The following is a 21,448-nucleotide window of genomic DNA, read 5'->3' on the forward strand; positions in this document are numbered from 1 at the left end:
GTTTGAGTGATCTGAGAGCTGTGCTGGCCCCGGCACAGCACACCTGGGCTTGGACTCTGGTTCTGTTTGGCTTGTGGCTCAAGGTGAATATGTGCTGGTTAATCGAGGTATCACCGTTCTTAGAGAAAAATTACCATAGAGTTTGCAGTATTAGGAATAGGGGATCTGTTTTGATGGAACATTTGGCCTCTCATCTGCAATATGTGTGCATTGCCTTGTGTGAATAAACAAAGTTTATTTAACAAATGGGTGAAAAGTCTTCTGTTTGCAACGCAGGTAAATCCTTGCCAGAAAGATGGGCAAGAGAGCAGCTGTGGGCAGCCTGCTGTGGGAACCTGGCTGCTGCAGCCTTCCCTGCCTGCCTCCCTGTGTTCCTGTGTGCTGCAGCACAGGGAGCGAGCAGCTCAACTTCATAGCCATGCTGATGAGCTGCTCTTACTGGGAATCACTGCTTGTTACCTTCAGTTGAATATAAGGTAGACTTGGGGTGCTGGAGAACATTGCTGTGCACCGGTTGTTAACCAATATATTGCAAACCAACACGGGGAATAGAAGAGAATGATCTCAGAGAAAAAGGTAATACACTGATTATACAGAAAACAAATACCTTGCTCTAAAGTGTGATTGAATTGCACATCCTAAGAAGGAACCATAACTGCTTAGTGCTTATTAGAGCTTTTCAAGGAAACGAACCAGAAAGCAATTTGTAACTCAAAGTAAGAGTAAATCCTTGTACTGTGGAGATGCCTTCTGCCAAAGCTGTGAGTGGACGCTAAAACAGTCTGCAGGGAGCATAGTGCACTTGGGACCTGTGCTGTTAGTAGGCAGCAATTACTGCACTGCATCATTTCCTTACAGCCCCTTCTGGAGTCACTGGCCCTGCTGGGTTGGTTTCAGGTCAATTCAGGCTACATATCTGAATTGTACAAAGCCAATGGAATGGGTCCAGAGGAGGGACACTGAGATGGTCGGAGGGCTGGAGCACCTCTCCTATGAGGAAAGGTTGAGGGAACTGGGCTTGTTCAGCTTGGAGAAGAGAAGGCTGCGAGGAGGCCTCATGGTGGCCTTCCAGTGCTTGAAGGGAGAATAGAAACAGGAGGGAGAATGGCTGTTTGTGAGGGTGGACAGTGACAGGACAAGGGGAATGGTTTTAAACTGAGACGGGGAGGTTTAGGTTGGATATGAGGAGGAAGTTTTTCCACACGCAGGGTGGTGAGGCACTGTTACAGGTTGCCCAAGGAGGCTGTGGATGCCCCATCCCTGCAGGCATTCAAGGCCAGGCTGGATGTGGCTCTGGGCAGCCTGGGCTGCTGGTTGGTGACCTGCACACAGCAGGGGGTTGGAACTGGGTGAGCGTTGTGCTCCTTTGCAACCCTAGACAGTATCTTAACTTGGGAGGTCAGCCACGTTTACAGAGCAACGCTTAAAGCATCCTTGCTAGAACCAATTTAATGATTTAAGCAAATTCAGAAACAGTGTTAATTTAGTCCTCAACATCCCTGACCCACATCCGTGTTTGATGAAGAAACCAGGCTGCCTCATTTCATCCAAGGACTTAAAAAAGCCACCTCTGCCGTGAGAGGAAGAGCGGCATTCAGCCCGTCGTGCTTCGGGCTGTGCTCGTTCTGCACGGAGCCCGCGGTGCAGCTCCGTGAGTGCGCTCCTGTCGTGAGGGTCCCAGCGGGTGCCTGGGGAAAGCGATCGTAACCTCTGAGTGGAAACAAACTCATTACCGTGCTGGAGAAGTTTGGGTGCTGCTCCCAGCTTCTTGCTTGCTGTGTTTCCCGGCTGCTCGGAAGCTTTTTTTCCAAGCCAGCTGTGTCCTACACCTCCCGCTGTAGCGGTGTGTTCTCGTCCATCTCCGTGCGACGTGTGCTACAAGCACGGCAGCGGGAAACAGGGAATCCAGCTCCCACTCCCCAGCTTTCCAGTTGGACAGCAGACGGCTCGCCTCACCTCTCGGTTTATCTTTGTCTCCTGAAAGCGACGGCACCGCGCGCGAACGGGAGCTGCCGCCGCTCGCACAGAGGGGCCCGCAGCTCCTGGCAGGGATCTCGAAGCGCGGCTCGCGCCCCTCCCCGAGGAGCCGCGTCGAGGAGCGCCGCGTTGGCCGCCGTCTGTCCGGCTGGGACGCGGGGCCGAGCCGCGCCGATCTCTCCCCCCTCGCCTCCCCGGCACCGCCTCGGGGCCGCCCCGCGCCTCCCAGGTGCCGCCGCCCCCCGCCCCGCTCCTCCTTCTCCCCTCCCTCCGCCCTCTCCCTTCGCTCCCCGCACTCTCTCCCCGGCAGCGCTGAGGTTCGGGGCCGCCGCCGATCCTCGCCGTTATGGCCGCGGTGGGTGCAGCTGCGGGGGGCGGCGGGGCGGGCGGGGAGGGCGGCACGCGACCTTCACGTCTCCGCTTTCCCCCGGCGCAGGTGACGAGGGGCACGGCCACGCGCCGCAGCCGGCTGAAGCGCTCGGACGGCAGCACCACCTCCACCAGCTTCATCCTGCGGCAGGTGAGGGGCGATGGAGGCGGGGGGCGGCGTTTCCAACCGGGGGAGCGGAGCCGACCGAGCCGGGCCGGGCCGAGTCCGCGCGTTGCCGTCGTCTTGGGGGGGGGGACGGTGTGTGCGAGCCGCGGTGCCCCGGGGGCGGCTCCCTTGGGGCCGAAGGCCTCGGAAGCGGCTCTGTGCTGCGCGGTGTCGGAGCGTCGCTCGCTTGCTTTAAAAGTCCGAGAGGTGAAACGTTTCTCGTAGCGTGAGGCCGTGCTCGTGCTGTGCCGTGAGCCGCCCGGCCCCGCTTCACGGGAGAGGGGGAAGCGCTGCACGTGGAGCTGCTGAGCCTCGGAGCGAGGAGGGACGCGAGGTTGGCTTTCACGGCGTCCAACGCCTCATCTGCGGCCGGAGTGCGTCGAAAGGTCGCCGGCACTTTGAGCTTAGGGCGCACCGCTGTCAGAACTGCGCGGAGACCACGAGCGGCTCGCGCTGTGCTCCTGCAGGGAGGGAGGCGGCGTTGTGTGAGGGCTGTTCCGTGCCCAGCAGCCGCCGTGGCTTCCAGGGCTCCGAGCTCAGCGCTTCAGGTCCCGGTGTGCACGCCGTGCTCAGCCCGTGCACGTGGCAGCGTCGGGCTCGCGTAGCAGTGTGTGTCTGTGTGAAAATACACCTGCAGGTCAGAAGGAGGGCTCCTGAACTTCAGTCCTTCTGGAAAAATGACGGCTTGCTTGTTTTAGTCGCTTTCTAAGATGACTTTTCAGCCCGCAGAGATTTGGGCAGCGCTGCCCCTCGGTGTCCCTGCAGCCCTGCGAAGCAGGCAGGCGCAGTAGTGCTCTTAGCGGGATCTGTAGGAAGATCTCGTTGGGATTGTGTGAGCTGCACACCGAAAATAACTGCTGGGCTCCCTCCCACCTCTGTGCCGAGGGAGCGGAGCGGAGGAGCTGCCTCCAAGGAGCGCTCAGGTAAGGTCACAGCAGCTCTCCCTGTGTGTTGAATAGCAGGCTCCTCTCCATGCAGCAGTTCCACTCCTCCTCACAGCCACGTGCGGCTGCTCCTGTAGTGCAGGAGCCCTTTGCATCCCGTGTTCTTGCTGTGGGATTTCAGCTGTGTGCCAAACAGTCCCAGCTGAGCTGTGTGCGCTGTCCGTGTGCGGTTCCTCTGCTAACAGCCTGGCTTTGGGGACATGGGGGGAAAAGTGTCCTAACAGGGATTGCCTTCAAGTAATGCTCTGCTGTATGCACGTATTGTTTCCCTTAAAGAAAAGAACAATTCAGTGGGAACTGTTAATATCTCTTGAAGACTTTCAGCCTGTTTTGGATCTTGCGTGTTTTGAGCTGTGACTTAGTTTTACACTACCAATGGAAGTTCTGTCGTCACTTTCCTTTTGCATAAAGGGACGGATGCACGAATCCCCCAGGCTTAAACTCTTTACACAAGTTTTCTTTATGTTGTGTTTAATTACTGGTTTAAGTTCATCAGTAAGTTTAATTTACAAGAGGATAATTGCATGGACAAGCTTGTGAGTTGGCACTGCTGTCAGCACCACGTGGCAGTATCACGGGTGTCACTTTGAGCTGTGTGTGTCAGCAGTGGCAGAGCTGTGGGCCTCCAGCACTGGGCTTCATCAGCCCCACACAGAAGCAGGGTTACGTGTGATGTGTATAGGATGCCTCTTGTGAATGAGGACAGAAAGGACCTTTTTGGACTTAGAAGGCAGCACAGTACGTGTGGATATCTGGCAGTGCCTACGTGCTGTCACTGCGGCTCTGGGCAGTGTCTGATGTGGGGCCAGCTCCAGGGCCACACTGTGTGAGGATCCATGGGGAGAAATGTGGAAGTCACATCGTGCCACCAGTAACCATCAGTTCAAGTGCAGATTCATCAGCAGTCCTGCAGCAGTGGCCCAGAGCTGGGGCTGTTCTGTGGGCCCTGAACAAGGCTGGCTGTGCAACACCGCTCCTCTGACAGCCGTGCTGGTGCTGCTCGGCTGTGTTTCAGAAGCCCTTAAGGGACAGAAGTCAATTATCAGTCTGCTGGAGTAAGGGAATAAGTAGGCCAGCTGAAAACATATGCTTACAATTTTGCAGATGCTGGAATATAGTTTACTGGCTTTTTTTTTCCTCCACAAGACTTTGTTTCCATCTCTTATTTCAACTTGTAACGCGGTTTGTTTGCTTGTTGGTTTGACTTCAGGTATCTTAATTTCTATTACCTGCCATTTTCAAATGGAATTTATTTGGTTGAGTAAAGGTAAGCAACAACAGCAGTAGCACAAAGGTAATGTTACAGCTCTGCTTCCTGTGCAATGGAAGTGCCCAGTAGGTGTGCTGTGGTCTTGGTGCAGGGCAGAGGCAGGTGTGTGTGCCTGGAGTCGTTAAAGCCTTTTGGAATGCCTTAATGCAATCTGGGAGGAAAAAACTCATGGTAAATGGCTGTATCTGTGTTACTGGACTAGGAGTCCTCAGGGATACCAGTGTCTGAAGCAGAGACTTTGATAGTCGGAGATGAGGGCTCTGCAGGAGAATGTGAGGCCCTGTCCCTTCCCCCTCTGCTGCCCTAAATGCAGCCCTGCCTGGGGGGCTGCTCTGCCCTGGGGCACAAAATGCTCACCTGCATCTTCTCCTCCAAGGTCTGTGCTCCATCTGCCCTCCTTTGTAGAGATGTCGGATTGAGTCTCATGAGCTGAAGGATGGGTGGGTGGGTTTCCTCTTTGATGGAGAGGTGTCAGTTTTGAATAGCTCAGCTTTTGAAGATGCAGCTAAAACTGAAGTCTGGCTGCAAACCTCGTGGTTTGCTCTTGTTCTGTAACAGCCTGGTTGTGTGCCCAGTTGCCTCTAATTGCAAATGCCTCGGTGATTTAGGTGCTTGAAGTGAAGCACGGGGCTGTGTGCACCTGAATAGCAGCAGGGCCTGGTGCTGAAGTCTTCCTGACTTTGAAACACTTTAGAAATCCCTCTGAGCTTTTGCCAGAGTCTTCAAGTAGAGAGTCCGTGTCCACTTCAAGCATGTTTAACTTCACGTAAAATGGCATTAAGAAGTGCAGTTTGTTTTATGGAAGTATTTTTGCTGATTATTTTTTAGAGACAGTTGGAGTTAAAGTCAGTTTTCTTTTCAGGCTTTTCTTTTCACTCGCTGTTGCATCTCTGGCTGTGGTTGTGCTCACTACTTTTTCATCTGCAATACATAGAGGAGAAGAAAGCATGTCCTTGTGTTATTTGAGCACTTCTCAAGCCATGGCAATGATTTAAACAAAGAATGGCATTCTAGCCCCTCCCCTCCTTCCAAAAAAAAAGAAAAGAAAATCAAAAGAGCTTTGTGACTTTGTTTTCAGGTCAGTTTTTCCAGCCTCTCAATGTGGGATTGTGCTGTTCCTTCTGCAGGACCGAGGGGTGCACTCTGGTTGGTTGTTGGCATCTGTATTCAGTTATCTTCTGTTTTTTTCAAGACAAAATTGCTTGCATATCAGATTTGGAAAGATGGGTTGGTGATGATACACACTGAACAGGCTGCCCAAGGAGGCTGTGGGTGCCCCATCCCTGCGGGCATTCAAGGCCAGGCTGGATGTGGCTCTGGGCAGCCTGGGCTGCTGGTTGGTGACCTGCACACAGCAGGGGGTTGGAACTGGGTGAGCACTGTGGGCCTTTGCAACCCAGGCCATTCTGTGACAATGAGTTGTTGCTCCTCTGACTTTCAGATAGCAGAAGCAGGAGGCACTGAGTAGTGTTGTCCAAGCCAGCCAGATGTGCAACAAGCGAGGCGTTCCTCAAAATCAACTGCTGATGAGGGTGATAAAATGTGTATCTGCAAAGGAGCAGGTTAGAAATTCAGTAATTTACAGGATGAGCTCAATTCTACGATGAGTCATTAATTTCTAAAATATAACTTACTGCAGAATATGATTATTCCTTAGACAGAGGGCTGGATCATTATTTTTTTTACACAGCATTTAGCAACCCGTTAGGCATTTGACAGGTGAATAAAAGATTCAGCCCTTTGCCCAAAGAACAGCAGCCTTGATGGCAGCACAGAGTTGCTGTAAACTCATCTCTGTTCTTAAACCAGCGCAGTTAAATGGTTCAACAGTTACATCTTTTGGGTCAAACCACCCTTACAACCAGTTGGCTTTGGCTTAACCTAAACCTGTAGGCTTGCAGAGGGCAAAACCATCACGAGTAAATTTCTACAGAGCATCTTGGTCCATAACGTACCAACATCCGTCTGACTTTGAGGCCGGTTTGGGGTCTTCTCTTGTGTGCAGCACCATCGGGTAGGTGTAGGAAAGTGCTGTGAACTTTGGAGATGTTGGTAGGTGTCCTCCACTGATATCATCACAGCCTGTGCTTTGTTTCCAATGGAAGGGATAGCTTGGAATCGTAGAATCACTGGAGCTGGGAGAGATCTTGATGACCATGAAGTCCAACCTTTGGACATTGATCTGTCATCGCTGTGCCCACCAAACCATGTCTCTCAGTATCTACACACTTCTTGTGGGGATAGCCTGCTGTTGGAGGGCACTGTTGAGGGCATTTGACCCTCAGGAGCCTGTGGGCATCCCTGGCACGATTGGTGTGGGATGGGATGTCTGTGGTGACCTTGGTGAGACAAACAGCCAGGGCTGTTGTTATGAGAAGTGCTGACACCGTGGAGGCTGTCAGACCAAATCAGGCTGTTAGTGCTGCTGGAGGGCTGGGTTTCTGGGTTGTATCTGGGCAGCTCCCAACCCCACACTGGCTGGTGACTTTCAGATGACAGCCGCGTCCAGCCTCGCATCCCACCAGGTGCTGCTGGTGTGGCTTACCTCACAGCCATGGGATGTGTTGACGCGCTGATGGTTGCACTGGATGATCTTGTAGGTCTTCTCCAACCTTGGTGATTCTGTACAGCTGAAAGTTGTCCTGGAGTTGCCCTGGGTGCTCTGAGAGGCTTCATTCCTGTAGGCACCCACATCTGCCTTGTGCTGTCCTTTATGATGGCTGCTTTGATCCCAGCATCCCAAAGTCTTGCCTTGGGTGGGCTGTTCCCTGCATGAGAAGGAGGAGGTGGGTGGGGATGAGCATCGTAAGCAGCAATAGAAGGGAGTGCGGATGGATTTTCATGCTGGGGGGGGGGAAGAGAAGAGTAGGAAATGTGGCTCCTCTCCTTGGCTGTGCCTGCCAGGCTCACTGCTGCTTCTGGAACGTGAGCAGAGCAGCATCGCTCCGTGTCACCAGGAAGCTTAATTGAATGTTTCTTAATGCGCTAATTGAATCTCAAATTAAGTTCCCCCTTAGCGTTCCGCTAGAAAAGGGAAAAGGTTTTTTTGTCGTCGTTGTTTGCAAGCAAATACGGATCCTGATTGCGTGGTGTTGAAATAAGTAATAAATAAGAGTCCCCGAATTATCCTCTCTGTTTGTTGGTGTTCAGAGCCCCGGATCAGCCGCCGGGGCGGCTCTGAAATTCTCACTTCAAGACGTGCTCTCCTGTTCTTCAGCAGATGTGCTGACCGGCTTATGGTCTCCGTGGTAACAAGGTTCCGTTTTTAAAATAGCCTCAAGTCGCACAAGAGAAGTCGGATATTAATAGCAGAGGCAACGTAGGTATGAATAAAAAAATAGGATTTGGCTATTTCTCATCCAAAATTTCCTGTATTTTGGAGTTACCCGTCTCTCTGTGTGGCGTGGGTGTTTGTTGCAGTGCATTCTCCTAGTGTGACCCGTGAGATTAATTCTCTTTGCTGTGCAGTGTGCTTGCAGTGCAGTGCTTTCCCTGTTACACTGGTAGCACTGGGATGCCAGTAATGTCACACCAAGCACAGGGTGCTCACAGGTCAGCTTGCAAATCCTTGGCTGTGAAGATGTGTTACTGTGGCACAGGGCTGGGTGTACTGCTGGCACATAGCATCACAGAATGGCCTGGGTTACAAAGGCCCACAGTGCTCATCCAGTTCCAACCCCCTGCTGTGTGCAGGTCACCAACCAGCAGCCCAGGCTGCCCAGAGTCACATCCAGCCTGGCCTTGAATGCCTGCAGGGATGGGGCATCCACAGCCTCCTTGGGCAACCTGTGCCAGTGCCTCACCACCCTGTGTGTGAAAAACTTCCTCCTCATATCCAACCTAAACCTCCCCTGTCTCATTTTAAAACCATTCCCCCTTTTCCTATCACCATCCACCCTCACAAACAGCCGTTCCCCTTCCTGTTTATAGGTTCCCTTCAAGTATTGCCCAGAGCACAGTGGCAGCACTGTGCCCACCCAACCTCACTGCCGACTCCAGCCGTGTGATTACAGCGTAGCAATGAGAACTGGAGCCATTTTCCCAGGTTTTGGGGAACTAAAGGCATGCGAGGCTCTGACTGCATGTGCTGTCATGCAGTTTCTATGGACACAGATGGCTTGTGTGCAATGCAATCTTGATGTGATTGTCTGTGCTGAATGTAGAGGAAGCAGAGATGATTACATGGGACTCCAAACCTGTATTTGTTAAAATATGTTCTGCTGCACTGCAAAACATATGGTAGAGACAGAAATAGCTTTTCCCTAAAATTATTAGGCCTCGGGTGACCTGCAGAGTTGGATAAATAGCTCCTTGACTCTTTTCTGTTGGCTTCAGGGCTATGTGGGAAAGCCTAATGTGTATAATCTTCAGATTTCTGCTTTTTTTCTGCTTTTCAGAGGTGTGGAAGTAGATCTCTAGCACAATTTGTTACGCACAGGTTTGGGTAGGAACTTCAGCCACCTCCGATAGAGTCACAGAATCACTCAGGTTGGAAAAGACCTTAAAGATCATTGAGTCCAACCACAACCTAACCTACTACCCTAACTAAAGCCCTTTGTTAAATTGTGTCCCAGAGCACCACCCCAGATGCTCACACGGTTGGAGGCTGGTTTTATCACATCTGCCTGTTACCCAGTCGCCTTCTGATGGCTTTTGGCTAATTGATGCAAGATAACTTGAGGTCCTCAAATGAGCTTTCAGGGCTCCTCCTGCAACTAGTTTTGCTTGGTTTGCCTGTGGAAGTTCTTTAGTTCTTGGGTGTTGTAAGCACTTCACATGTCTCTGTGGGTTCCTGTGTGGCCTTAAGCTTACATCCTGACGGCTGTACTTCTGTACAGTACTTCTGTGCTTTGTGTGCTCCCTTGGCTTTGTTCCCTTTGCTTTCCATCAGTGGGTGCTCTCACACCTTTCTTTGGGTGAGAAGAGTTTTGTGAACTCTTCTTACCTTGTGGGTTCAGTGCTATTTTGTCCTGTATCAGGTCCTGGTGGTGATGATACACATTATATGTATGTGTTCTACTCCAGTTTTTGTGAAGGACTTTTGGAGCCTACATACCTGGAATGTCATGGCTGGAAGTTTTGTCGTTCCCGAAGAGCAGCTGCCTCTGTAGGATGGGATGAACTGGCAAGCAGTGGAGGGGCCACCACCAGCTTCTGTCTTGTCCCTATGGGCAGCCGAGGGCGCAGCACTGAGCCACCAAAAGGCTGGTGTCCTCTTAGTTAGGAAGGTTGTTTGGGGACCAAAAGGGCACACAGTCCAAGCCCAGTCCTTATGATCAGATCCTTGTGCCTGGAGGGGCGTTCGTTCCTTAGGTGATCTGTTCCTAGTGACTGAGGCTGAGATTCCCATTAGGAGAAGAACATAAGGGGATGTTGTGTTATTATTTTTTTTTTCCCCTCTTTTATTCATCTTAAAATGATAAAAATGACCTCAGCACAAGACATTTCTTAGGGCATAATGACCAGTTGGGGTTAATGGCCCAAGATGCATTAAGCTTCCATCTGGTCATTAAACTTCAGAGTACTTCTTGGCAGTTACAGCTTAAATATTATATTCCCTTTTTGGTTTTGATGTTTTGGGGTGATGCAGAGGAAAGACTTGGCAGCGAGGTGCTGGAGGCAATGAGGCCCATCCCCACAGTTTCCAGCAGGTCCAGGGTGGGCATCGAGGGCCACCAAATGTAACCTGCTTCTGTGAGAGGTGAAGGCTGTGTTGGAGATGTGAGGGAGTGAGGTGGGGTCAGGATGGCTGAGGGGAGGTGGGAGGGCAGGGGCTGGGTGATGGGAAGGGTGCTCATCAAATGAGCAGTGCAACATGGAGAGTTGAAAGGAAAGTTTAAAAATTGAAAAGCGAAAGTAAACGTGAGTAGAGGAAAAAGGAGAGAGGCATTAGGAGGGGGGAAAGGAGAGAGGGAATAGGAAGAAGGAGAAAGAAGAGGGCAGAATGTGTCCGTAGCTGTCTGCAGAACAAGGAGTATAATAACTAGCAATGTTAGCGGGCTTGTCAGAATGGGAACTTTTGCACAAATTTTGTGCAAGTCTTCTACAACTTTATTTATCTTTGCTGATAGAAGAATCTGCCTCCCCTCTTTCCTTCAAGGAGCTGTTGGCAGTTGGATGTGCCTTACCCGTGTTTGCTCATACTGCAGCAGTTCCTCGGGTTTTGTCTCCTTTCTACTTTGTTTTCCCTGTAGGGTTAGAGACAGAATTGGTAGAAATCCTGGCAAAAAGGAGACAGCAGCAAAGCCAGAGGAACATGCTTTCCTGCAACCAAGTGATGGCTTTCCTAGGGGCCCTCTACAGAGATCTCTTTCTGTTTCTTCAAGGTATTTTTCCAGATCTGGGATGTAGCTTGTGAGACCCCTGCAAAGCAATGAGATTTTCCCCAACATCTTGACTTCAGCTCACACACTCCTATTTTCTCAGTGGTAGCAACGAGGTTACTCAGTGACCAGACCTCCAGAAAGCAAAGCAAAGTTTACTTAGTTTGAAAGCCTTGCTGAAAATGATCCTTTGCTGCATGCCAACCTTGTCAGACACTCATCCAGGTTCCTGCAACAAAATGCCACACACTTTCCTTTTAGGCTGTGCATTATCTTGGTCATGGCTCCAAAGCTGTTGCTTTGACCACCTTCATCTGAGAAGAAGGTGGATTTCCGCTCACTGCATTTTGCTGCAGGCTTTTTGCCTCGTCTTACATCTGCAGTTCAAGGTAAAACCAGCCTGAGCAATTTTCTTAGGGAGCGACAACCCCAGATGTGTGCTGCTCAACAGCACTGAGGGTTTGCATGAGTCATTCCGTACAGGCACTTGAATGAAGGTCACATGAAGCCAAGGATACGATTCCTCTTCAGCAGATGGAGATGTGCACGACGTGAAATGAAGGTGGAGTGAGGGATGGCTGCAGCTGTGTGCCTGGCAGGGAGCGTGGGGTGCAGGGCTGCCTGGAGTGAAGGACAGCGGCTCCTCTTCATGCATTGCTGAGTTTGCCCTTTTTTTCAGTGAGAACATGAGTTACAAGTCTCAATGCTGAGCCCCTTAACACCAGTCCCAAGCTCTGATACAGAAGTGGACACTCAGGGAAACGGGTGCTTTATTCTTCGCCTTACCCGGCAGTCAGGAGGTAGATGGCATTTGGTGTCAAACGTGATTTTCAGAGCCCGACAGTGCATTAAAAAAAAAAATGAAAAAATGAAGTAAGCATTGCTGAGCAGAGCACACCCATCTGTTTGGCTGAACATCCAGGCCTTCCTTCCGAGAGTCTTGAGAATGAACTTGCTTCCTCTGATTGATGCTGGAATATCCGTTACGTAGGCAGGAGAGCAGCACGCACATGCTGTGTGCCCCTTCCTGCTCCTGGCCCGGTTAGTTCCTGATGCCTTGTCCTCCTTTGTCAGGCACAGAGGTGCAAATGTGTTACTGATGTCCCTGGTGGATGGATATCTCTGTGCAAGCTTCATGTTCCTTTTTAGTGTCTATCTGCAGCACGGCTTCTTGCTGAGCAAGTGCACCATTGCCTGCAGTTCCGTTCTTCCCTTCTCCCAGACCTGCTGGAATGGGAACCTGTTCACATCACTGTGTTTGTTCTGCACAGCAGATTCTCTTGGCTTTTATCCTTATCTACCCTTTTATCCAGGAGCTGAGGGGCCTTATTTTTTCATTTTAAGGATTTTTCTGCTTTAGAGCATAAACAAGGAACTGAGCTGCTTGCATCCCTCCATGACAAATCACATAGTGCTTTAAACTTCACTATAATGGGTGCCCATCCCGGCAGGCATCCAAGGCCAGGCTGGATGTGGCTCTGGGCAGCCTGGGCTGCTGGTTGGTGACTGCACACAGCAGGGGGTTGGAACTGGATGAGCATCGTGCTCCTTTGCAACCCAGGCCATTCTATGATAACCTTGTGCTTTGGGCCCTCTCTGCACTTAGTGCTGCTGGTTTAGAAGCACTTCTGTATTCTGTCATCAACTGTGGTTATCAAAAATGAAGTAACAGTGGGAGGTCACCACGTAATGGTCCTCCTACTGAATAATATTTCCCTTTCCAGTTGTCTTGGACCAGGAGCTCCCGTCGAACCTGCAGCCGTTCCACCATTACGTACTCTGCTCCCATTTGCAGATGATCCTGTTTTCCATGATCATTAAATGAGAGGTTACCGCTTACATGGGGGAAAAACAGGAGTGTGATGAATTACAAGGCAGTGTAATTTATGCAGAAGCAGCGTGGGGGAAATTGCGGCCCACTCTTGTTCCGCATCAATTATGCATGTACCTCCTTGAAAATAGCTACAGAGGGTGTTGGGATTTTTTTGGCTAATGAATCATGCCCTAAATTCCTACAGTACATACATTGACTCAAACGTCTCCCTTTGGCCCCACCTTTATTTTTAGCTCATCTGTACACTGTGCTGAACACGCAGCTCCGGATGTTCCCTTGCTTCTCTCATGGCAGTCCTGCTCACCACAGACCCTGTTTTGAGAAGGGGTTTATAGAATCACAGAATGGGTTGCAAAGGAGCACAGTGCTCATCAGTTCCAACCCCCTGCTGTGTGCAGGTCACCAACCAGCAGCCCACGCTGCCCAGAGCCACATCCAGCCTGGCCTTGAATGCCTGCAGGGATGGGGCATCCACAGCCTCCCTGGGCAGCCTGTTCCAGTGCTTCACCACCCTGTGTGTGGAAAAACTTCCTCCTCATATCCAGCCTAAACCTCCCATCTTAGTTTAAAACCATTCCCCCTTGTCCTATCACTGTCCACCCTCACAAACAGCCGTTCCCCCCCTGTTCATACACTCCCTTTGAGTACTGGAAGGCCACCATGAGGTCTCCCCTCAGCCTTCTCTTTTCCAGGCTACACAAGCCCAGTTCCCTCAATCCTAATAACACAGTATGTCCCCCTTCCGCCATAGTCAGTAAAATTGAAGTTTGCTGCCCCTGCACATCTCCATTTTGCTAAATGAAGAGAAAGCAATTGTGGGAATGGCACCAAAAGCAATTTGGTTTACAACAGGAAAATGAAAAATGAACGGCCCGCGGGGGACCATGTATGACAGCAGTTGACCCTTTGCATTTCCTCATGTTGCAGTGAGAAGGAGCTTTTGTGCAGCCTGCCCTGCCAGGTAGCACCGGGCTGATGAGGCCTTCTGTTGCTAATTGGTGTGCTAATAATAGTGCTGGATGTTACAGCTCAGCCTTTAAGGGCTCTGTGTGGATGGATAATGCACCACGTTAGCAGGCAGTGAGCAATCCCCTTTTGGGGCAGTTTGCTCCAAGGGGCAGCAGCATCGCATTTACCAATACACAATGTAAACTACGTAACCTCTCTCTTGTCAGGACGTGTCTTCAGAGCTCAGATGATTGCTGGACTTTATTTCTGGATTCTTTCCATTTTTTGGCATCTGTCCCCAGCGTGGGTAATAGAAGATGGCACATCCAGCAGCGCCTGCAGCAAGGTCACTCAGCGTCTCTCCGATGGCCACTCGATGCTCTTTTGTTGTTGTCTGGGTTTATTTTGGTTCTGCTCAGGCCCCAAGGGCTGCGTTTCCCTCGTTAATGCACAGCAATGTGCTCTGACTGCTCTGCCAGCCTTTTGCACTCCCCTGTTTCTCCCCCAGTGCTGCTTTATTTTGGAGTTTGCTGGGGCCGTGCTGCTTTGTGCCCTTGGAAGCTTTGTCTCCCCTAGGCCTGACATTCATATTAAGCAATCTCATGAAAGCTCAGGGCTATCGATTAAGCATTTTCTAATCTCTTTAATACAGACTATTGATTTTTGGCAGATCAGTCCTTTTATTAAAATATCATACAGATTCCAGTCTGGTAGATTTGGAAGAGAACCATATCAACTTGTTTTTGTATGTTGCCCGGTGAAAGCCATCTCAAATCTGATTTACTTTCACTGCAGCTATTATTTACATTATTTTGCTCATTCTCTTCACTTTTTCCACAGTCGTGTTCTGTGTTAGGCTCCCCAGGATGTTTTTTGGAGACCATTGCAGGTTAAATGATGACACCTTGCTACCTTACTCTTAGTCCTATGGCAGTTCTAGTGGTTGCCCAAGGAGGCTGTGGATGCTCCATCCCTGCAGGCATTCAAGGCCAGGCTGAATGTGGCTCTGGGCAGCCTGGGCTGCTGGTTGGCGACCTGCACACAGCAGGGGGTTGGAACTGGATGAGCACTGTGCTCCTTTGCAACCCAGGCCATTCTGTGATTCTATGATCCACTGCAGCACAGGCTTAAAAATAAGCAGTCAACCATTACATTTCAAAGAGTTTTCTATTTTAATAATAGATTTTTGTGAAAATGTTGTCTGCTGGCATAAGAATTAATACTAGTTGTTGTTGCTCTTCTTTCTTACTTACAAGGTAACTGGTGCCCTGCTGAGGACTCAGCTTGCATTAGCAGGGAGCAACGTGCTCCTATGAGACCTTTATATTCCCATGCGGTTTCCAAACTCCTCTTTGCAGACCTGCCAGGTGTGCAGTCCTGGTATTTTGGGAAGAGAAATGTTATTTAATTCCATGGGAATTAAGTATCTGATCCTGAGAAGATAGGTACATGAGACTTGTAGGCTTCTGAGCTGACCATTTCTGTACAAAGTCACAAATTATTACCCTGTCCTACATTTTAAAAGCCTTTTTTCATAGATTTTTTCCTCTGAGCTCCAGGCAGACCCTTTGCTCTTCTGTTGGTTTCAGATAGGGAAGCGTGGATGAAGCTGCTCAGGGTCACTGTTTGGTCAGCACTTGGAAGACAATGAGTTGGGCTTTCCTGCACCACTAAGAAGCTCTTCTAGAATTACTAAGAGGTGTTTTGTCACTTACGAAACACACGATTCTCACTTCTTCACTATCTTACTGAAGTTTATGCAAAAATGCGTTTCCAGCGGCTCGGAACTGAGCTGCGCCGCTCGGAGCTCGAAGCGTTGCAGTTCATGGAGGCGCCGCACGGTGGCGCTGTTCCCCCGAGCGCCGCCGCAGTTCCGCGCTCCGCGGCGCAGCGTTTGCCTGGAGTGGAATTGCATCTCATGCGTTCAGAAGCGAAGTGCGTGCTATCGGACCGCCAATGTACGTGTAATTTATCATCAGACCTCTCGATATGGAGCTCGTAAAAGCAAAGAGTGCAGATGCAGAAGTTGTTTTGCTCCTGGCACTGTGATGTGCCCGGATACACAGCTATCTGCTGGGCAAGGCAGGGCGGGTCTGCAAGGTACGATGTCGTTACTGAGATCTGGAGTTCCATAAGTTTAAAGCAGATTTGTAAAACGATCAACTCTGGCTGAATTACATTATTTAAGAGAAAAAGAAAAAACTAGAAGAGGAAACCAGATTTCCTGCTGGAAATGAGGCTGTTTGTGCTGTTTTGGCAATGCAAAGTAGTGAGGAATGAAACGAAAGAGCAAACAAAACACAAAAGCAGTCCTGGAAGCGTAACTTTCACAGCAGGCAGAGCGCCCAGCTGGCTGTGTGCTGCACTGAGGGGTCTTTAGTTTGGGAAAGGAGGTTGTTCACAGCGTGCTGCGCTCATGGAATGATTCATAGAATGGCCTGGGTTGCAAAGGCCCACAGTGCTCACCCAGTTCCAACCCCTGCTGTGTGCAGGTCGCCAATCAGCAGCCCAGGCTGCCCAGAGCCACATCCAGCCTGGCCTTGAATGCCTGCAGGGATGGGGCATCCACAGCCTCCTTGGGCAGTTGTTTGGCTCACACTCAGATGTTTGGCTGTGTGCTCTGGGTCAGGATTGTGGCATAGGTTGTTTTGGTTTGTATGCTGTGTCCTAATTTTTGTTGTTATTATTGTTTTTAATCCAAGCTTGCTGGGCCCTGGGCAGTGCACGTGGAATATGGCAGAGGAGAACATCTCCTGGTGTTAGATGTTCATTAGATCCTGTGCTTCACGAAATCTCCAGCCACTGCAAGCAATAGTAAGATAGTATGGAGCTGTGTGCCCAAAACTGCAGCAATTATGACGACACAAATTCATTCTGGGTTCTGCTGATTACCATGGTAACCTACATCCAAAATAGCAGCATGAGGCCATGCAGCAGAAGGGAAACGGGGTTTTGTCCCTTATTAACTGATGCACGCTATAAATTTTAGCATAGGAATCCTTAAAATGGAGGCATGGCCCTTTTTAGTTGCTGTCGTGTCCCAGCTCCACATGTCTGACCTTCTGCTTTGCGTGCGATGTGCTGTGTGTTCATATTGCTGACTAACAGCAGTTGGTGAGGGAGGACAGTGGCTGCTGCCAGCAGAATTCCCAGCTTAGAGGATGGCCTATTTGGGGGGCATGGTGAAGGCAGAGCTGTTCAGCTGTCCTGTAGCATCCCTGGGGCTGGGATACTTGGGCTGTGTGATGGGTGGCGCAGGAGGATCCCATGCCAGTGTCATCTTGGAGGCTGTGGCTACAACAGGAGCTGAAGGAGTTGGGCTGAGCACAGCAAAAGCAGACAATGCTTTGAAACAGACGGGGAAGAAATGAATTATTTGAGGTGTAGGAGAATGGCAAGGATGTGATGGCACGAAAAAGGACGAACTGAATGGGTGCATGCTGTGGGTTTCTGTTTCTCTGTGATCAGTGAAGTGGAGCAGGAGTGTTTTCTGTCTTTCACATCCTCCTGTTGCTTCACTTGGCAGTGTGTTTGCAGCAGTACGGAGGGAGGTTGTGTGAGCAGTGCTGTTTGAGGCGCTGGATGCCTGGAAAACATTCTGTGAGGTTGACATGTAGTTATGAGAATGCAGTGCACAAAGCCTTTAACAATTTGCTTTTGCACCATGTCTCCAGCACTTGATACGTGAAGTTGAAGCTCAGTGTGTTTGCCTGGAACACAGGAGTGGAGGCTGCTTTGTTTGTACTGTAGAACCTGGCTGAAACCACACAGTGCTCCTCTTGCAAAGAGGCTCTTGAAATGCTTGCTTAAGGGATGATAGAGCTTTGCTTAATGAATGATAGAGGTGATGCATGCAGCTATTTTCCCATGGTGCATGTAGTCAGTGGTGCCACTTCCTCGCTCCATAAGGTCATTCCAGGTGATTTCGTGGCTCTGCAATGCCAGAAGCAAGCCAGCAGCTGGGTGTCCTGGCAGTGACCACAGCTTCCCACCAAACTCTGCAGGGACCAAAGGCCTCATTACCTCTTGTGAAACAAGATGGCACAGCACACGAGATCTCCCTGGTGCCACCAATGCCTGTCATTGCTCGTTCAAGGGACTTATGAGTGCGAAGTACCTGTGAGGATAATACTGGCACCCGAGGACACCCTGAGGCTGCTTGCTATTTGTAGTTGGCAGACCATGCCTATGGCTCTTGCTACAGTAAAAGCTTTTCTGGAAATGGTTCTTCTCAGTTTCCGAAAATGGATGCATTACTTTGCATTATGGACATGAGCAGGACGGAAGAACCTTATGGGAGCTGATGGCTGTTAATGCTCCAGGGAAGAGCAAAAGTTAGTGTAGGTAGAAGGAATATTTTCATTACCCTGTACCATAGAGCATTTAAGATAAAGGCATTCATGTCTGTTTTAGGATCTGCACAGAACTGGAGACGTTTGGTATTTTAAGAAAACATTTCCATGAATGTGTCAGAGCCATCACGCTTCACCTATTGAGTCACATTCACAAGTTCAGGGCAGCATTCAGCTCGCTGCCATTCCTTTGTCACCTGGGCCCTTGCCACCTACGTTCCCACCCCGAGGTTCAGGTGGGTTCTTCAAAAGGTGAATAAAGGTGAATAATGCTGACTTTGCTGTGTGAGGAGCTCTGGGCTTTTGGGTTTGGTGGGGAGCAGAGGTGTGTGTGTGTGTGGGAAGGAACGGGTCCGCTGACAAAAGAAGCTATTTGATCTTTAATGCTTGCTTCCTGCTGCTATGAAAAACTTTTGTGAAAGTCTTTTTTTTCCATGACTAAGTCTGTAAGTTGCAGTACTGAGCATTAAGTGCCTCGCTACAATAATCATAGAGTGGCCTGGGTTGCAGAGGCCCACAGTGCTCATCCAGTTCCAACCCCTGCTGTGTGCAGGGTCACCAACCAGCAGACCAGCCAGCTCAGAGCCACATCCAGCCTGGCCTTGAATGCCTGCAGGGAAGATGCTGCACGTTCTCACCTGCCTGAAAAATCGCTTCCAATTCTGGAGTTGGTACTGCCTGGCTGTATTGCTGTTTCAACATATCCCTGCAGGGAATTTGACTTAAATACTTAATTATGCTGCTTCCTGCAAAGCAGTTGCATCTCATTACATTCAAGAAGTCGCAGCAGCAAGAAGAGGCGTGAGTGATGCACCACCAGCCAAGGAGGCAGGATGGGACAGGGACGCAGTCTGCCTGCAGTGGGAAGGCAGCCTGGGGAGCAGCTGGGTACGTGGTACATCACATTAATCATCCTGAAATCATCCTCCTCTTTGGCCACCCGCTGTCCCCCTCCTGGTCGGGGCAGGGAACCCATGGAAGGGATTTGGCAGCTTATGAACGTGGGCAGGGACTAAAACGCTCATCAGCTGCAGAGATGCAGTTGGAAGGTGAGTGGCCTGAGGTGCGATTGAGCAGATGGATAGTAAGAGAAAGGGAGGGAAAGCCTCGTCACAAAAGGAAGCATAAGGTGTGTGTTATGTTTTTCTGAACAGCATCAGTCTTCTTTAAAGCAGTACTCCATGGAAGTGCCAGTTTAATGCTCTGCATCTTGTCTTTTTGTTCAAATGGTTAGGAAAACAGAAAGTTTCAGTGAGGTTTTTCCTCATGAGCTGTGCACGTATGAAGGGAACAGGTATCTTCAGTTAGCTTTCCTTGGGATGCTTTGGGTGTGAGGAGCTCTTCCCACAAAGCAGAGGATGAAGGTCTCTGAGCTGAGCTTCTATGGCAGCTGTGGGCAGCATTTGGCTGCTGAAGATGGTTAGCCTTTGCTCCTGGAGGAGAGGGAGGTTGAGGACTTGTCTTTTCCTTGATGTCTTCAAGTTCAAAGCAAATGCCTCCCTGGGAACTGCTGTTACCTTAGTGGCAGTTATTGTTCTAACACAAAATCAAGGGTCTCTGTAAAGGCAGTGGTGCACGGGTGGAATTCTTTGGCCTACAGCTTGACACTCAAAGCAGCACAAGTAGCATCGGCTCTTGTACCCAGCAGAGCCTGAAAGCAGCTCTAAAAGCAGGGGTTTCCCAGGGCTGAGGGTGAGCCAGGGGGGCAACAAGTGAAAGCTGCTCAGGTGCTCCGTCTGCACAGCGTGAGGCAGAAATCTGATTCTGCCATTATTTTCTGCTGAACCAAGAGGTGGCAGCAAGATTCACTGCTAAGACATTTGCTGTGATCCTGTAGCATAACGTTCTGTAGCAGTAATGAGGGGTCAACCCTAATTTCACTCAGTCTGAACTGGAGCCAGATGAGTTTTTCGTCTCTGCAGAGGTGTCGTGGTTGTAGTATTCACATCAATGACTGACTCCATATTTTAAAGAGAAGCTTTATAAGCTTTTTACTCTCTCGTGTATTTTAAAATTCAGATTTCTTCTACAGTTTGGATAAATATTTTCTCCTACCAGTTTTGAGGGCTTTGTTTAACCATTTAATTCTGTGCTTCCTCATCCAGATGGTAGAGGTGGCAGAGATGCTGTTATTTATTATTCTCAACACTTCCAATTATGATATTCTGTTTTCCACTTGTAAATTGGTCAAGCTTAGCTAGTCAAGCTGAATTTTCCCCACTCACTCCCAGAAGACTTTATTTTGTAGGAAAGCTTTGTTATTGTAATGGTCTGCTTTGGACCATAGCAAATACTGGGCCCTAAATATTGGTCTTTCTCTATTTATTCTTGCTATTTGTTTCCTGTCTCTTGGGCAGTTTTACCTATGAGATGTAACATTCCTTTCAGCAATCTATTTAGGCATTTTCTTTCTTATTCTTAAAGTGGTCTCCGTAAGGATCTTGTCAAAGGCTGGAATCAACTAACCATCCTGTATCTTTCAATGCATGCCTGTAGGATTTGAGAGATGAGGGATGATGTGTATCTAACAACTGCATGAAAGAGGCAGGGGAAAAAGAGTAGGGTTGGTATAAACGTTCATACCATCAGAAATTATGTGGTCTGATCAAGCTTCTGAATGACACCCAAGCTTTCAGACTGGCATCTTAACACCTTGAGCATTGGTGCTTTGCTACCAACTGGGGATGTTAAAGGCTTACGGATGAATTCAGACATCTTTGCCTGGAAGCTGAGGAACAGATTCTATTTTAGTAGCTCCTCATGCATCAACCCTCTTTACACACAGGGCTTTTCATACCTGTACCTTGCGTTGCCGCAAGGATTTCTATAATTACCATTGTTCTCTTTTGTAAGGAAGAATCAAAGGTATTTTTAGTGCTCCCTACAGCCCCTGGTTTGTACAAGGACTCGCACAGCCTGCTGCCATCCAGAGCACTTGGGGGTGCCACAGCAATTGGAATCACAGAGCCAGTAAGGTTAGAAAAGGCTTCTAGGATCCCCAACCCATCCCACCATGCCCACTGCTCACATCCCCACAGCTCTGGGACACCCCCAGGGATGGTGACCCCCGCTCCATGAGCAGCTGTGCCAATAGCTGAACCTCTCCTGGAGCAACCTGAGGCCGTTCCCTCTCATCCTATCACTGCTTAAGGGAGAGCTGCAACTGTTTGTCGCCCTGCATGCAGATGACTCCACATCCTGGGTTCTGCCTGCCTTTCTCTGCTGGTGCTGAGCACCCCTGGGCTCACACCAAACTGGGATCTCC

General features: G+C 49.8%; 1 protein-coding gene across 6 annotated transcripts in view; it reads left to right on the forward strand.

Moving 5' to 3' along the window:
- Positions 1–2,252: 2,252 nt before the first annotated feature.
- CACNB4 (calcium voltage-gated channel auxiliary subunit beta 4) overlaps positions 2,253–21,448 on the forward strand; it is a 77,172-nt gene continuing 57,976 nt past the window's right edge. For all 6 annotated transcript variants that reach the window (XR_007378619.1, XR_007378620.1, XR_007378621.1 and 3 more), the window contains exons 1-2: positions 2,253–2,332; positions 2,414–2,497. Coding sequence is in view for 3 of the 6 variants with exons in the window: in XM_048953359.1 (XP_048809316.1) it covers positions 2,324–2,332; positions 2,414–2,497 (93 nt within the window). In the remaining 3 variants the exon portion in view is untranslated. The remainder of the gene's footprint in view (positions 2,333–2,413; positions 2,498–21,448) is intronic.

Source organism: Lagopus muta, chromosome 8, assembly GCF_023343835.1.
Source record: "Lagopus muta isolate bLagMut1 chromosome 8, bLagMut1 primary, whole genome shotgun sequence".
NCBI lineage: Eukaryota > Metazoa > Chordata > Aves > Galliformes > Phasianidae > Lagopus > Lagopus muta.